General features: G+C 38.9%; 1 protein-coding gene across 1 annotated transcript; it reads left to right on the top strand.

The window, feature by feature from the left end:
* The first annotated feature begins 2,385 nt into the window (after positions 1-2,385).
* LOC114401970 (zinc-finger homeodomain protein 1-like) lies at positions 2,386-11,586 on the top strand. The gene is made up of 2 exons (XM_028364536.1): positions 2,386-2,484; positions 11,017-11,586. Exons 1-2 carry the CDS (start codon positions 2,386-2,388, stop codon positions 11,584-11,586), a joined length of 669 nt encoding a protein of 222 aa, XP_028220337.1.
* Positions 11,587-17,469: the final 5,883 nt, after the last annotated feature.

Here is a 17,469-nt window from a genome sequence, read left to right on the forward strand (position 1 = left end):
TTTGAGAAACCGTCCCTCACAGGACGAATCGCTAGGTGGCAGGTACTATTATCTGAATTCGATATCGTTTATGTCACCCAAAAGGCGGTAAAGGGAAGTGCCTTGGCGGATTATTTGGCCCAGCAACCCCTCCTGGATTATCGGCCGATGCACCCCGAGTTCCCAGATGAAGATATCATTGCCCTGTTCGAAGAGAAGCGGACGCACGAGGACATAGACAAATGGATTGTTTGCTTCGATGGGGCATCTAATGCTTTGGGCCACAGAGTAGGGGCAGTCCTGGTATCCCCGGATGATCAGTGTATTCCTTTCATGGCTAGGCTAGGTTTTGATTGTACCAACAATATGGCCGAGTACAAAGCATGCGCCCTCGGGGTTCAGGCGGCCATTGATTTTGATGTAAAACTACTCAATGTGTATGGAGACTCAGCTTTGGTGATACACCAGTTGAAAGGAGAATGGGAAACTAGGGATCCGAAGTTGATACCCTATCAAACTCACATCTTGAGGTTAGCCAAGTACTTTGACGACATTTCTTTCCACCACATACCTCGGGAAGAGAATCAAATGGCTGATGCATTAGCCACCCTGGCATCCATGTTTCAACTTGCCCCACACGGGGATCTGCCGTACATCGAATTCAAATCTCAGGGCAGGCCAGCATATTGTTATGCAATAGAGGAAGAGCGGGATGGGAAACCATGGTATTTCGACATCAAACAATATGTCGAGAACAAAGAATACCCACCAGGGATTTCTCACAATGACAAAAGGACGTTGAGGAGATTGGCTACCGGTTTCTTTGTAAGTGGAACCATCCTGTACAAACGGAACCACGACATGACCCTCCTACGATGCGTAGATGCCAAAGAGGCGAACTTCATGATTGAGGAGATCCACGACGGTTCCTTTGGGACACATGCCAATGGACATGCTATGGCCAGAAAAATCCTTAGGGCCGGTTATTACTGGCTCACTATGGAAAGCGATTGATGTGCTCATGTAAGGAAGTGTCATAAATGTCAAGCATACGCGGACAATGTCAATGTTCCGCCACATCCTCTGAATGTTATGTCCGCTCCTTGGCCTTTTTCCATGTGGGGAATAGATGTCATTGGGGCCATCGAACCCAAAGCGTCGAATGGTCACCACTTCATTCTTGTGGCGATAGATTACTTCACCAAATGGGTCGAAGCGGCTTCTTATACTAATGTCACGAGGAGTGTGGTAGTCAGATTCATCAAGAAGGAGTTGATTTATCGATACGGACTCCCCAGGAAGATCATTACTGACAATGGCACCAATCTGAACAATAAGACGATGCAGGGAATGTGCGAGGATTTCAAGATCCAGCATCATAACTCCACCCCTTATCGGCCAAAGATGAATAGGGTCGTAGAGGCTGCAAATAAAAATATTAAGAAGATTGTTCAGAAGATGACAGTGTCATACAAAGATTGGCATGATATGTTGCCTTTCGCCCTGCACGGATATAGAACCTCGGTACGAACTTCTACTGGGGCAACGCCGTATTCCTTGGTTTATGGGATGGAAGCAGTGCTCCCATTTGAGGTAGAGGTTCCTTCTCAGAGGATAATAGCGGAGTCAGGCCTAGAAGAGTCAGAGTGGGTTCAAGCACGCTACGACCAACTCAATCTTATTGAAGGTAAGCGTTTGACAGCCATGAGCCATGGGCGTCTATATCAACGAAGGATAAAGAACGCATTCGACAAGAAGGTACGCCCGCGCAAGTTCAACGAGGGGGACCTCATGCTGAAGAAGATGTCCCACGCTGTTAAGGATAATCGAGGCAAGTGGGCCCCGAATTATGAAGGACCTTTCGTGGTGAAAAGAGCGTTTTCTGGGGGTGCTCTGATACTCACCCACATGGATGGCGAGGAGCTGCCCTCGCCCGTGAACTCCGATGTAGTTAAACGATATTACGCTTGAAGTCTGGGGCAATCGAGAGGACCGTTGCATGTTTTTATTTCTGAGTTTTTCTCGTTCTTCTGGGTTTTCCTCTAGGGATTCCCATTCACTGTACTTGTCTCGTTTCTTTGAAAAGAAAAGATGGGCGAGGTTTCAGTCCTCCCTTTGGTTTCAAACCTTTAGTTTTGTTATAACCTGAGCCCTCTTCGCTCAGTTCATGGGGTGCCCCAAATGCTTAATTAAAATTGAACCTAACCGGCCTTCACTAAAAAATCCTCGCATTAGAAACATTCATACATGCATATCTTGTGATAGCAAGGAGCAGAATCGTCTCAGGCCACGGTCAGAAGTCAAGACAAGTCAATGGCAGAAATCAACCAAGGTAAGACGATGACCGGTCACGATTGGCCGCGTATTGTTTGTCTCCTACTTGCATGTACTTAGGGATGGAGGCAAATGGAGGATAGGGTCACGACCGACCAATCGTCACCCCTTCCCGGCGCTGGGCCAGCGGAGAACGTCGCTGCAAGGCAGCCCGGAGATGGCCCCAAGGAAGTTTGCCTCAAAGAGATCCAGGAAGGATAAAGTGGCTGAAGGAACCAGTTCCGCTCCCGAATATGACAACCACCATTTTAGGAGCGCTGAGCACCAGCAGCGCTTCGAGGCCATCAAGGGATGGTCATTTCTCTAGGAGCGATGCGTCCAGCTCAGGGACGACAGGTATACTGACTTCCAGGAGGAGATAGTTCGCCGGCGGTGGGCATCACTGGTTACCCCCATGGCCAAATTCGACCCATACATAGTCCTCGAGTTTTATGCCAATGCTTGGCCTACAGAGGAGGGCGTGCGAGATATGCGATCCTGGGTGAGGGGTCAGTGGATCCCGTTCGATGCAGATGCTCTCAGTCAGTTCCTGGGATATCCTTTAGTGCTGGAAGAGGGCCAGGAGTGCGAGTATGGCCAGAGGAGGAACCGGGCCGATGGGTTTGATGAGGAGGCCATCGCCCAATTGCTGTGTATATCGGGGCATGATTTTGCCCGGACTGCTGCTGGAAGACGGGTGCGGATCATGCGCACCAACATGACCACCCTGACTTAGATCTGGATGACTTTGCTGCTCAGCAACATCCAGCCTAGCGATCATAATTCCGACCTCCCCCTGCCGAAGTGTCAACTGGTGTACGCCATCCTGACACGGATGAGCATTCACGTGGCTCAGTTAATCGCTGATGCCATCTATCTATTTGCAGGTATGGCGCCTACCAGGCACCCTCTGGACCCGGATAAGTCCAACAGGGCCCTGGGATTTCTCGCTTTGATCACCGGACTCTACCAGTCGTTCGGAGTCCCCGTCGCACCTAGCAAGGTGATTCGGCCGCCCATTACCCGAGCTTTTATTGAGAAGTATTGCACGCAGAGACAGGCCCAGGGGGATGCTCCGCAGGCCGCAGACGCGCAGCCACCTCATCAGGCTGGCCCAGCTGGATCATTTGATACGGAGCAGTATTTGCGGCATTTGGTTCGCCAGCAGGCGGCCAACCACCGGGCGCATGTACAGACCTATGATTGTCTTTACCAGTTGAGCCTCAGCCTGCAGAGCCAGGGTTTTACTTCTTTTCCATGCCCTACTCCAGATCAGTTCAAGGAAGAGGTCGCTTGGCCCGGAGATTGGCCAGTGGCACCAGCAGAGGCTCCCGACGAGGCAGATGAGGCCCGCGAGGACGAGGAGATGACCAATTTACTTGATTTCTTAGGAGGGAGCGGAGCCACATGATTGGGAGATCCCTTGATCCGTATTTCTTTTTTTGTTTCCATTTTTTCCTGTTACATATCATCTTATTTTTGTTTGACTAAGGGACTAACGTTTGTTTCGTGTTGATTGACTTTTGTTTTGTACATACATATCGTTTGAGTTGTTACGTCAGTACTTGTTTCGTTGTTGTCAATAGTGTCTGTAGAAATTCTAGAATTGCGTAGAATTTTTTCATTTAGGAACGTCGTCCTAAAAATAAAATGAACCAAAATCATGATAAAAAAAGGAGAGAAGTGTAGTGAATAAAATGTCTTCGTATATAAAGAAAAAGGAAAATGTGCATAGAAGGGTTTTTATAAAAAAATACGTGTAGAGGGATTCTTGTGTGTGTGAACGAGTATATATAAAGAAACTTTTGTATGAACCATAAGTGTGCGTTGGAGAAAAACGAAAAAGATCTTTGAATGTAAATAGGGTTTGACCGTGTGACGTGAAGAGAGAGAGAGTTCCAATGCATATACAGAAAGAGTTTGTTATGTACAAGAGTGTAGATATACAAAGAAAATTTCTTCATAGAGAACCATAGGTGTATAATTTTGTGAATATATAAAAATGAAACAAAAAGGAAAAAGAAAGAAAGACCGCGAAGGTCGACATGTTATAGTTAAGAAGTATAAATCATTCATAAAGAGCAAATGTATCTTCTGGAAACAAGGGACTGACGCTAAGAGTTTATTTTCCGGAATAACCGAGATAAGAATGGATGAATTCATTGAACGGATGAAAGAACATAACTTGGAAACGTTGGGTCTGTTTGTGTAAATTCCCAACCGTAGTATGACAATGCCATAAACGGGATGCTTGAGTGCCCACCTAGCTGTAGCCATGACTAATTTTGCACGTCGTTTTCAAATCATCATTGTCACGCGTGCCTTATGGAATAATATGGAAGTTCAGCCCGAAATCGACACCTTGACACCCAAATTTGTTTCGCCCCAGATATCAAGATTGGGTTCCCACGATAAAAGACCCCATTGAAACACAACCTTAGACCTTTTTGAACCTTGGCCTATAAAAAAGAATCCTCATTCTTTCCCCCGAAGCAAAGGACAACGGAATCTCCTCAAGGGAGAGCGAATAGAATGCTAAAACCCGATTTCCCAAAGAAAGGGATGGGGAAGGAGAAGTGAAAAGAAAGAAAAGGAAGAAATGGATAGAAAGAAAAAGAAAAAGATGAAAATAAAGAAAAGAACAAAAGAAAGAAAAGGAAAAGATCGGGGGAAAACAGAGTAATTCCCGATCAATGAAAGAAAGAGGACAGAAATTCTTCAAGCCAGATAAATTTTCGGCAAGGTAGATGACTGCCGGCAAAGGAAAACCCATTTTTGGTGGTTCTTCCTTTCAGATTGCCACTCAAAATCATTCTCGACTGGTAATATCCCACCCCACATGAACAAAGAGGAAAAGACCGAAACACCCAGTGTCCTCTCCAAAAACACTACCCTCGAGAAAATCCTATTGATCCGTGATCGTACGTGTGATCTCTGATTCGATAGGAAATCATGTGCAAAAAAGTCATGGTGCAGTTATGGTTTGGGAATAGGGTGAAACACTTGCCTGTGTGAGTTTTATACACTATGAGTGATTTATTTTCAGCTTAGCCCGATGTTTCCCCTGCATGTTCATTTAAAAGCTAAATATTGACATTCTGCCCTTCATTCTCGGTTACAAGGAAGATTACCCTTGGCACAAGTATATTGTTTCTCTAAGATATGGTGCTCTCACAAATGATTTATTTTTCTTTGCAAAAAGCATGTTTACCTTTTAGGTGGAAAAACCCGGTGGACCGTTCGGTCCTGCCAACAAACTTTTTTCAGAGCCCCATGAATGTTATTGCCTAGCGCTGTTCATGCATCCTCTACCAACGAGTCTGGAGCCCCGCGAAGTTATTGCGTAGCGCTATTCGCCAATTCTCCATTCTCCACTTTTTTTTTGGAGCCCCATGAATGTTATTGCCTAGCGCTGTTCATGCATCCTCAACCAACGAGTCTGGAGCCCCGCGAAGTTATTGCGTAGCGTTGTTCGCCAATTCTCCATTCTCCAATTTTTTTTGGAGCCCCATGAATGTTATTGCCTAGAGCTGTTCATCTGTCCTCCGTTATCAAGCGCGGAGCCTCTGGTGACTGGGAAATATGTTTTTCTGTTATTTTCTGGATCGGTTCCTTCGCCAAACATGTGTATATGTGTATATGTACATTATATTCGTTGTTCTTGTTGTTGTTTGTTTTGTGTTGTGCAGAAAAAAAAAAAGAAGGAGTAGAGACGAGAGTCGTCATCACGGAAAGTGCAGGACGGACGAAATCAGTGTCTTATCTTTGCTTTCCTCTTATCTCCGATGAGAGGTAAGTAAAGAGGGGCAACTATCATACCCTAATTTCGTCCGGGGATTATTACTTGATGACATGCAACCTTTGATTGGCCGCTTCGAGATACTTGGCACCCTTTGTTGCACAATATGTGAAGTCTCAAGACGCGCCGGAAATCAAAAGAAAGCATGGTTACGCGATCCGTGAAATTCCGTAATCTGGCGGAAACCAAAAGGAGGTGTTGTTACGCAATCCGTGAGTTTCCGTAACTTCTTCGAAAGCTAAAAAAGAGTAAATACATGATCCGTAAGAATCCGTAACCTACGGAAAGAAAATAAGTATCGTTACGAAATTCGTAAAGTTTTGTAACGTTACGGAAAAAGAATCACCAAAAAAGGCAAAAGGGGGGTGAACTTATCAAGATAGGGGTGCAAATAGCAATTCAAATCTAGGCCCTTCCGGAACATTTTGGAAGTTGGGTTGCTTAAGGAGGAAGCAACTGGGTGGCAAGCTCCTCCACGTTTTTGAAAAATGGTTTCCGGGGCTTTCGCGGCTTCCGTAATACTTCTGTAAAATTTCCGAAAAACCTTGGGTAAGCATATTCCACTTAACATTGGTGAAAAGGAAGAGAAAAAAGATGAAAGTTAAGTCATATATGCTTTCGTAACTTTTCCGAAAATTATGAAAGAAGGTGGGGTGAACTTATCAAGATAGGGGTGAAAATAACAATTTGAGTCTAGGCCCTTCTGGAACATTTTGGAAGTTGGGTTGCTTAAGGAGGAAGCAATTGGGCGGCAAGCTCCTCCACGTTTTTGAAAAATGGTTTTCGGGGCTTCCGCAGCTTCCGTAATACTTCCGTAAAATTTCCGAAAACCTTGGGTAAGCATATTCCACGTAACATTGGTGAAAGGGAAGAGAAAAAAGATCAAAATCAAATTCGAAAACACTTCCGTAAGGCTTCCGTAACTTTTCCGTAAAATACGAAAAGGGGGGTGAACTTAGTAATTCGGGTGCGCTTAGAAATCTTCTTCATTAAGTCTCTGGGCGACAAGCACCTCCCTTTTTTCTATAAATAGGGGAGGGGGGAGCTGTTTCAAAATGTTCAAGATCCCTTTGGCTATGCATTTCGGCTATTTTGGGCAAGAAACACATTTTCGTGAAGAAAAATCGAGTCGAAGTGCTTCCAAAAAGAGGATTAATAATAATATAATAATCAAAAAATATCTTTTGGGATAATAAACCAAAAAAAAAAAATCAATCGGACATTTTCTCTTTGGGATTTCTCATTCTTAATTGAATTGACTAATAACTAAAGCGAAACTAAGGCTAAAATCAATTCGCCAAGTCAAGCTCGTCCACAAAAAATCACTGAAAAAGGGATTTGAAAGTTTATTATCTCAGTCTTTCTTACCAAGTTAATGGATCATTTTTAAGGTCCAACACCTTTAAATGATCACCTTTCAAGTAAAAAGAAATCGTGTGATTCACCCTTAAGAAAGAACTACGTAGGTCTGATTTCCTCTTCGATGGAGGGTACGTAGGAGCAAGAGCCCCGCTTTTGTCGACCTCAAAAATAAAAAGGAAATAAAAGTTAAGATAACACAATTTCACAATTCTAAAAAATAGGCTGTCTTCCTTTGAGACAAACGTGAGAGGTGCTAATACATTCCTCAAACGTAAATACAACTCCCGAACTTAGAATTTTCGTTTCGACCGGTTTCCTTCGGTTTTTCCGACGTTTTCCACTAATGAACGTTGGTGGCGACTCCGCGCATCTTTCCTCCTTTGCAAAGCGCACCCGTGAGCCTCGCCTTCGCTCGCCCGCAAAAGGGCACGTTGCGACACACATGAATTTTTCTCAAAACCTTTTACCAGATTATTGTAATCGATTACCAGTAGCAAAATGATTTTCAAAAAGCTTTCAACTGAATTTACAACATTCCAATTGATTTCAAAAAGCTGTAATCGATTGCAATGTTTTGGTAATCAATTACCAGTGTGCTTGAACGTTGAAATTCAAATTCAAATGTGAAGAGTCACATTCTTTCACAAAAAGCTTTGTGTAATCGATTACACTGATTTGGTAATCGATTACCAGTGAAAGTTTCTGAACAAATCAAAAGATGTAACTCTTCAAATAGTTTTTGACTTTTTCAAATTGGTTTTAAGTTTTTCTAAAGGTCATAACTCTTCTAATGGTTCTCTTGACCAGACATGAAGAGTCTATAAAAGCAAGGCTTTGTTTTGCATTTCACATCAATCCAATCTATCAATCTATATACATCTATCTTTTCCAATTCATTCTTTACACAAGCAATTTTTCCACATTGATTTCTGAGTCTCTTTGAACTTCTTCTTATTCTTCCTTTTGTCAAAAGCTTTTCAAAGTTTTTTGGTTTTCCAAACCTTGAAAACTTGTGTTATTCATCCTTTTCATTCCTTTCTCCCTTTGCCAAAAATAATTCGCCAAGGACTAACCGCCTGAATTCTTTTTGTGTCTCTCTTCTCCCTTTTCCAAAAGAACAAAGGACTAACCGTCTGAATTCTTTTGTGTCTCTCTTCTCCCTTGTCAAAGAATTCAAAACGACACAGTCTGAGAATTCTTTTGATTCTTCCCTTTCCCATATACAAAAGATTTCAAAGGACTAACCACCTGAGAATTCTTTTGTATCCCCATTCACAAAGTTTCAAAGGTTTAACCACCTGAGATCTTTGTCTTAAAACATTGGAGGGTACATCCTTTGTGGTACAAGTAGAGGGTACATCTACTTGGGTTTGACTGAGAACAAGAGAAGGAACATCTCTTTTGGATCAGTTCTAGTGGAGGGTACATCCACTAGGTTGTTCAAAGAGAACAAGGGAGGGTACATCCCTTGTGGATCTTTGCTTGTAAAGGAATTTTACAAGGTTGAAAAGAAATCTCAAGGATTGCAGGTCGCTTGGGGAATGGATGTAGGCACGGGTTGTTGCCGAACCAGTATAAAAAATCTTGTGTGTTTGTCTCCTTCTTCCCAACTCTTTTAATTTCCGTTGTGCACTATAATTTCCGCTTTTACTTTTGGTTAAGTTTCTTTTATGTTCTTCATTTACTTAACAACATAGTAAAAGCCTTAGAAGAGTAAATTTATAATTAGTAAAGGTCTAGTAATAATTAATTCAACCCCCCCTTCTTAATTATTCCGAGGCCTCTTGATCCAACATTATTCAATAAATTAAAATGTTTTTAACACATTGTTTGACTTTGTCAAACATAAATGCATTGTTTAGTTGAACACATATTTGGAAAGGGGTGGTGAACCTTAAAAGTAATTAAGCTCTAGTATTAAGTCTTAGTTTCAACGTTTATCTAAAGAACTAAAACTTATGGAAGTGTCTTAGGATCTCAAGGAAGAAGCAAATGCCCTAATTATTGTGGTTATAAATGGTTAAAAATAATGGTTGGTCCACCGAAAACCACATCTTAAACTAGTCCTTGAAGAATACATAAATTTATTATTCAAAAAAATGAATCACACCTTGTTTTAAAGACTCGCTTTTATTATTCAAATAAATTAACGCGTCTTTAACGTATTGTTTGACTTTACCCTAAAAGAGTAAGATTACAATAACACCCCTTGTGGTTTCTTGAAATTACATATAATACTCCTCATTTTTTACACCAACACTAAACCCCCTTGTATGAACAACATTGCATTGAGACTCCTTACAAATTTCATTATCTCCTATTAAATGTTTACAAAACCTGACACTGTGTACCCCTAGTAGGGGTTGTTGTAATAGTAAACAAAGTAAGAGAATTAGGTGTAATTTTTAAAAAGTTATCAAGAGGAGGGTTTGCTCTAATTTACCCAAACTAAAATGCATTTGTTTAGCTGAATGTGTATTTAGGAAGCGATGATAAAATTTAAGTGCCATTAATCATGAAAGAACCAAAGATCTAACTACGATGGTTATAAAAAAAATACATTGCTAAATCAGAATAATTTGCTTGTTTAAATAAAGTTATATGTACTACATAAACATAAAAAGAAAAAAGATTTAAAAGTGAATATAAAGTAAAATAATTCATTTCAATCATTGAAGAAAATTAATTATTAATATTCTAGCATATTCATTGTTTGTTGATCATATAAATATAATATCAATTATGGATTTTGTCATTAAAATATAAAATTGTTTTTCTTAATTTGTATGAAAAAACTTCAAGTGTCAATTATTTTGAAAATGGAGGAAGCATGTTACAAGAAATGTGTTATAAGATGTGCCGACATCAATCATAATGACATATATTTCAATTGTATTATAATTACAAAATTACTTGAAAAATATTTATTAATAAAGTCTTCATTGACAATCAGATTTAAATTTACAATCTTGTAAGATATGATTTTAATCGACTGGATTAGTTTTTGTTTGCTATTAACAATCAGTATTATAAGCAATAATGATCCCAGATTAATGTTTTCCACAGATAAGAAATTTATGTCTCCTCAAACAAACATTAATGTTTCTATAAAAATAAAAAAACTAATAAAAAATTACCGAGGTAATTGGATTTAGTACAAGGATAAAGAATTAAGAGTCGCGAGGGTCGGGGGATCAGGGAGAAAATAGAGAAGCAGAAAAAAAAGTGTATGAAACTGAAACTATTATTTGAGAGAGAGAAAGAGAGTTCATTCAACACTTCTTGTTTGTTTCCTCTTTAGCGCTTCCTTTTATGCTTAATCATCCACCACCCATAGCTATCACAACTTTGAAGCAAGAATTCTTCTCATATTTCCAAAATGGAATTTAAGCAACATGAGGAAACTGAGTTGAGGATGCCTACAGCAACAGCGAGTCACAACGACTTCGGAATACTGCCCTCAAGTTAAGGAGAAGAGGAGCCAGTGGCGGCGGCGATACTAGTGGCGATTCCAGTGACCCCAACACCACCCACCCTGTTTAAAAAACAACGACAATGAGAAGTATCATGAGTGCCTTAAGAACCACACCGTCAAAATTGGCGGCCACACACTTGATGGATGCATCAAGTTCTTGCCTCTGGGCGAGGAGGGAACCCTGGATGCGCTGAAATGCCTCGTGTGCAACTGCCACCGAAACTTCCATCGTAAGGAGACCCCCAATGACACCTACCTGGTGCCTTACTACCACCACTCGCCGTTGCCGTTGGCAGCGTACTATGGGGAGCAAGTGGGCTACCCCCGTTTGCAAGGGCAACAATGCACCACACTAGCACTCCCCACCAGGTCAAGGGGCAATGGTGGGGCCCAGTCCTCAAGGGAGGACTTGGAGGCAGTGTCAGACCCAACGAGTGGTGCCACTCCTTATGGCGGGTCCAGTAAGAAGCGTTTCAGGACTAGGTTCACCCAAGAGCAAAAGGAGAAGATGTTGGCCTTTGCAGAAAAGCTTGGTCGGAGGATTCTTAAGCACAATGAGAGTGTTGTGCAGGAGTTTTGTGCCCAAACTAGCGTCCAACCTCATGTGCTTAAGGTGTGGGTGACCAACAACAAGCACACCTTGGGTAAGAAGCCCTAGACAGAAAAAAAAAATCCAGCCCCGTTACCTCTCTCTCTATATATATGTTTCTCTGTTTTAAGTTACCATAATAACAACCACCATTCCCAACTGGAAGCTCAACCTTGAAGCCAGAGAGATCATGTTCTTGAAGTTCTGACAAAGCATGCTAGAAATAAATATATTGCTTCCAAAGTGCAATTTAGAATTCTTAATTTGGTTATTAATAGATAATATATTATAACCTCCATTTGTCATCGCAATGTATTCAAGACCAATATATATTATTCTGAATTCTATTTGCATGTAATTTTATTTTAAACTAATTATTTTTTATAATTTGCCAAAATTAACATTATGCTATTTGTAATAATTGAATTTTAAAAATTAATATATATGTTTAGGAGATATAAAGTAAGTTGGATAGTTAAAGAAAATAGAAAGAAAAAAAATCACGAATTTGATTCAACCTAGTAACAAGAATTAACATTTGGTGAGAAAAAATAATATATCTTTAGAGTCGATTTAAATTATTTTGATTTTTCTCTAATTAACATACCTTTAATTCATTTTATATGATTTTTGCAATCTTAGTAATTAATACGCTGGATTGCCATTTTTTAGATTATAGTGTTAGTCTTGATTTGAAATTTGTACTCTTCCATTAATATATTAATACATGTTAATTTATTTTATATGGTATGATTATAGCAAATGTTACACCATAAAATAATATTATTTTATTTTTTGTGAAGCATAAATATGCCTCTAATTGTTTCATTGTCATGCTCTCTTTACAATCCAAAATCAACACACTGTTTAAGGTTGAGATAAATTTGTGCTTTAAGAATATAAGTACTTATGCACTAATCCTAATCTGTATTTTTGTTTCCAATCGATACACTTTTATAACATGGTTTATTTTCATGTCATTTAACATTTTCCTCCAACGAACATTCAGTGTTTGGATATTTTGGCATTTTAATAGGATGTTCTAGACACGTCATTAAAGAGTCTGTTGCAACTGTAGATGCCAAAAGATTAAAAAAATGATAGAATCTTTTTGAATGTATAATTTGCAAGAAAAAAAGAGAACTAATTACGTCAAATATGCATGAAAAAATATCACAAGAATTAAATTGAAAAAAATACCTTTTTTTATGTCACACCTCAATGAGAAGAGAAAGACATAGTAAGGAGCCAACACAATTGATTGTTCATATCATGCAAGAAAAAAAATACTAAGATTGTAGAAAAAATAAAAAAAATAATGTGTATAAAAATATATTTAAATATTTCTTGACACATTTATTAACATATATTTATCGAAATTAAATTAAATAATTAATAATATGTTAAAATTCAAAATAATATAAAATAATAAATCCTATATTATAAAATATGAATTTAATACCTGTGCAAGACACAACACACTACGTTATATAGTAATAATAATAATAATAAAACACTCTCATTCGGTAACTAAATCCTTATAAAGATTAAATATGGAAGTCAATAAAAAAAATATTTGTGATTGATTATTTTGAACCAAATAATAAATATATGATGCTCATGGGAATATAAATTGAGGAAAACATGGTAAGAAAGGAAATTATATATAACATTTTCTGAAATCAATAATAAGCAAATAAATACTTTTTAAAATACATTCTTGAGAATATAAGATGATTCAATGAAAAAAAAGTTCATAGGAGTATTAGAGCCATTGTTATGTTAATTGATTAAAAATGTTATGTTAGATTATAGGTTTAATTGTAAAATTTGTCCTCCTATTTTGTCTATTTCACCAAATTTTTCTTATTTTTTAATTTATTATCTAAGTCTCCAAAGCTGGTTTTAATGCTTGAGGAAGGACTAAAATCATAGTCCTTGGAGTGAGAAACACACTCCTTTATCATTACACCTAAATGCTCATTTAAATATTTAGTGCAAAATATATTATTAATATAGATTTTATGTAAAAATAGTTTGAAATTCAAATTTTATTTTATTTTAATTTATAATATTTTTATAATCTCTTATATTATCTTTTAAAATATAATATATAAGATTAAATTCTATTTTGACATACATTAGAATATGTATATTTATATAATTTTATTTTTTATTATATATTATATTTATCTTTTAAAATGATGTTTGTGATTTAGTGACAACATTTTTTTATTTATATTAAGATATCGATGTTATTTATTGTAATACAAATAAAAAATATCATCATTAAAACACATATATAAATATTTTAAAAGATAATAAAATACTATCATTTGGTTTGGTGTACATTACTTTATATGATGAAAAGAGTATTACTTAAGCTATTTAATTATATGGCATTATTAGTTAAAATTAGATTATGGACCCGTGTGATGTGTGGAACAAAAATTTGTATGAATATAATTTTATATTTTCATGAAATAATATTTTTTTTATAAATTAAAATTTATAAGATGATATTACATCTAAAACCTAAAGTTTGTATTGTTAAATCTTTTATCTTATTAAAAAGTAACAATATGACACTAAGACTATATCTTTAGAATTGCAAAACTCTTTTAATTTTACATCTAACAACAACGTCAAACCCTATACTACATTCGCAACCTTACTCCAATTGGCCCAAGCATTGATAACATCACCTAACATGGCATTTTTTTTTGGGTGAATTCACCATATGGAAGTTGTCATACCCTAATTTCGTCCGGGGATTATTATTTGATGATATACAACCTTTGATTGGCCGCTTCGAGATACTTGACACCCTTTGTTGCACAATATGTGAAGTCCCGAGACGTTCCGAAAATCAAAAGGAAGCAGGCTTACGCGATCCGTGAAAATTCCGTAATGTGACGGAAATCGAAAGGAGGTGTTTTTCGCAATCCGTGAGTTTTCGTAACTTCTTCGAAAGCTAAAAAAGGGTAAATACATAATCCGTAAGGATTCGTAACCTTGCGGAAGGAAAATAAGTATCGTTACGAAATTTGTAAAGTTTCGTAACGTTACGGAAAAAGAATTACCAAAAAAGGTAAGGGGGTGCATTTAGTAAAAAGGGGGTACAAATAGCAATTAGGCCCACTTGGGCCTTCCAGATTCTTCCTCCAGAAGGTTGTTGCTTCTGGAGGAAGCAACCTTGCTCGCCTGGGCGAGCTGGGTGGCAAGCTCCTCCCCTATTTTGCTATAAATAGGGGGAGGAGTGAAGGGAGAAGGGGTTCGGCCTTCTTGACACTTCTTATTCTCTCGAAATTGTTGAGGAAAATTATTTCCATGAAGAAAATCCAAGCCGAGGCGATTCCGTAACGTTTCCGTAACGTTTGCGTGAGTAATTACGCGAAGATTCTCGACCGTTCTTCAACATTCCTCGTTCGTTCTTCATTTTCTTCAGTCTTCAACGGGTAAGTACCTCAAACCGAGCTTTTCAATTCATTCTATGTACCCGTGGTGGTCCACATTTTGTTTCATGTATTTTTATTCTCATTTTCATTCGCTTTCTATACCCCCTTTTGACGTGCTTCAGTCATTTATTTAAGTCATTTCTTGCCTAATCTAAAAATAAAATAACTTTCCACCGATTATTTGAATTGTATCATCCGTTAATTTCTGTTAAAATGAATTCCGACCGTTCGGTCATGTCGTAACCACGTTGGAAATAAAAAAAAGAGGTAAAATAATAATATAATAATCAAAAAATACCTTTTTAGTAAAATAAAGCGAAAAATCAATCGGACGTTTTCTCTTTGGGGTTTCTCATTCTTAATTGAATTGACTAATAACTAAAGTGAAACTAAGGCTAAAATCAACTCGCCTAGTCAAGCTTGTCCACAAAAAATAGGGTTTTGAAAGTTTATCATTTCAGTTTCTTACCAAGTAAAATGGATCATTTTTAAGGTCCAACGCCTTAAAATGATCACCCTTCAAGTAAAAAGAATCACTTGATTCACGCATGAGAAAGAACTACGTAGGTCTGATTTCCTCTTTGATAGAGGGTACGTAGGAGCAAGAGCCCCCGCTTTTGTCGACCTCAAAAAATAAAAAGAACTAAAAGTTAAGATAACACAATTTCCACAATTCTAAAAATAGGTTGTTGTCCTTCAAGACAAACATAAGAGGTGCTAATACCTTCCTCAAGCGTAAATACAACTCCCGAACTTAGAATTTTCATTTTGACCGGTTTCCTTCGGTTTTCCCGACGTTTTCCACAAATAAACGTTGGTGGCGACTCCGCGCATCTTTCCTCCTTTGGAAAGCGCACCCGTGAGCCTCGCCCTCGCTCGCCCGTGAAGGGCACGTTGCGACAGTTGGCGACTCCACTGGGGACTTTTTTGTGATTTAGGCCAATTTTAAAGAATTGTGGAATTGTGAAACTTTGTGTGTGCATTTTGTTGAACTGTGTAAAATGTAAATAATTGTTGTCTATTTTACATTCTTTACACTGCATTCTAAGCACCCACGGGTTTGAGTAAAAAAGGGGCCCTATACCCGGGTTCATGGGACATTAAGGAGTGGAGGGGAATCTATTATCATGCTAGGTCTCCGACTTTCTTGATAATAGTGAAACTTTGTCTAGAGCTTTCTCTCTTTATAATGTGTTGTCGCTGGTATTCCATACCGCCACAATATTGTTATCTTGAGTGATGATACCTCTAGAAAACAGCCGTGTGAGTTATGAATTGTTGGGGAGTAGCTATTAGAGACCCCTAGATATTGTCCTATAGGTTCCCAAATAGGGGCAAAGAGCAAACACGCTCCGTGCCATTCGTCCTCATGCATTTTTTGGTAAATAGCACCAGTTTATAGTTTTGCTAGTGATGTTTGGTTTCTTTAGAGGAATACGTAACCTTTTTAATACTACGTTGAGGCGCCATCATACCCAAAACGTAGCATTAAAATTGGATCTCTGCAGTCTCGTATATGTGAATTACCCCTTTGTGTTGTTTTCTTTCCGTTTCATGCATACGCATTGCATCATTCATGTCGGAGTCTTGATCCACCCCTTTTTTAGGTAAATGATGGGGACAAATCAAAACGGCAAAAGGTTTTATCAAGTAAAGGTTAAAAGTCTAGATGTCACCAGCCTCAAGGAATTGGGACGATTGATGGGACCTCTCCAAAGGCAAGCCTTCCGCAAAGTGTACGGAAAGATTCTAGATTTGACCGCAGCGGAGGTATTTACGGAAGCTGTCGTATCCCTCGCCCAATACTACGACCAGCCGTTGAGGTGTTTCACGTTTGGGAACTTCCAAATGATACCGACTATTGAAGAGTTTGAGGAAGTATTAGGATGCCCTCTTGGGGGGAGAAAACCGTATCTTTTCTCCGGGTTTCTTCCCTCCTTGAGCAAGATTGCCACTGTGGTTGGGGATTCGGCAAAAGAGTTGGATCACATGAAGCAAACTCGCAACGGCGTAGTAGGCCTGCCACGGAAATACTTGGAAGGCAAGGCAAGGGATATGGCTAGCCAAGAGAAGTGGGGCCCGTTTGTGGATATACTAGCTTTGTTGATTTTTAGGGTTGTCCTCTTTCCAAATGTGGACGGTTTGGTGGACTTAGCCGCCATTGACGCTTTCCTCGCGTATCACTATAGCAAGGAGAGTTCAGTGGTGGCTATCTTGGCAGATTTGTTTGATACCTTTGACCGGAGATGTGAGAAAAATAGTGCACGGATTGTCTGTTGTTTACCCGCTCTCTGTGTGTGGTTGGTTTCACACCTATTCCAACAAGACACAAGACACCCGTGTCCACTTCAAAGCTATCGCTCATGCGGCAAAAAAGGAAGAGTCGATTGGGACCAACATTTGGCTGGAATAGGAGGCAACGCAATCAATTGGTTTCCTCGTTGGAAGGAAGGCAAGGAAGGAGTTCTCTTCTCGTGTGGGGACTACCCTAATG

Source organism: Glycine soja, chromosome 20, assembly GCF_004193775.1.
Source record: "Glycine soja cultivar W05 chromosome 20, ASM419377v2, whole genome shotgun sequence".
Lineage (NCBI taxonomy): Eukaryota > Viridiplantae > Streptophyta > Magnoliopsida > Fabales > Fabaceae > Glycine > Glycine soja.

Excerpts from the sequence above, each read along its gene's own strand:
- LOC114401970 (XM_028364536.1), top strand. The coding sequence starts at position 2,386 with ATGGAGGATAGGGTCACGACCGACCAATCGTCACCCCTTCCCGGCGCT. Across the intron at positions 2,485-11,016 it reads CCGGAGATGGCCCCAAGGAA|TATCATGAGTGCCTTAAGAA; the intron begins GTTTGCCTCAAA and ends GACAATGAGAAG.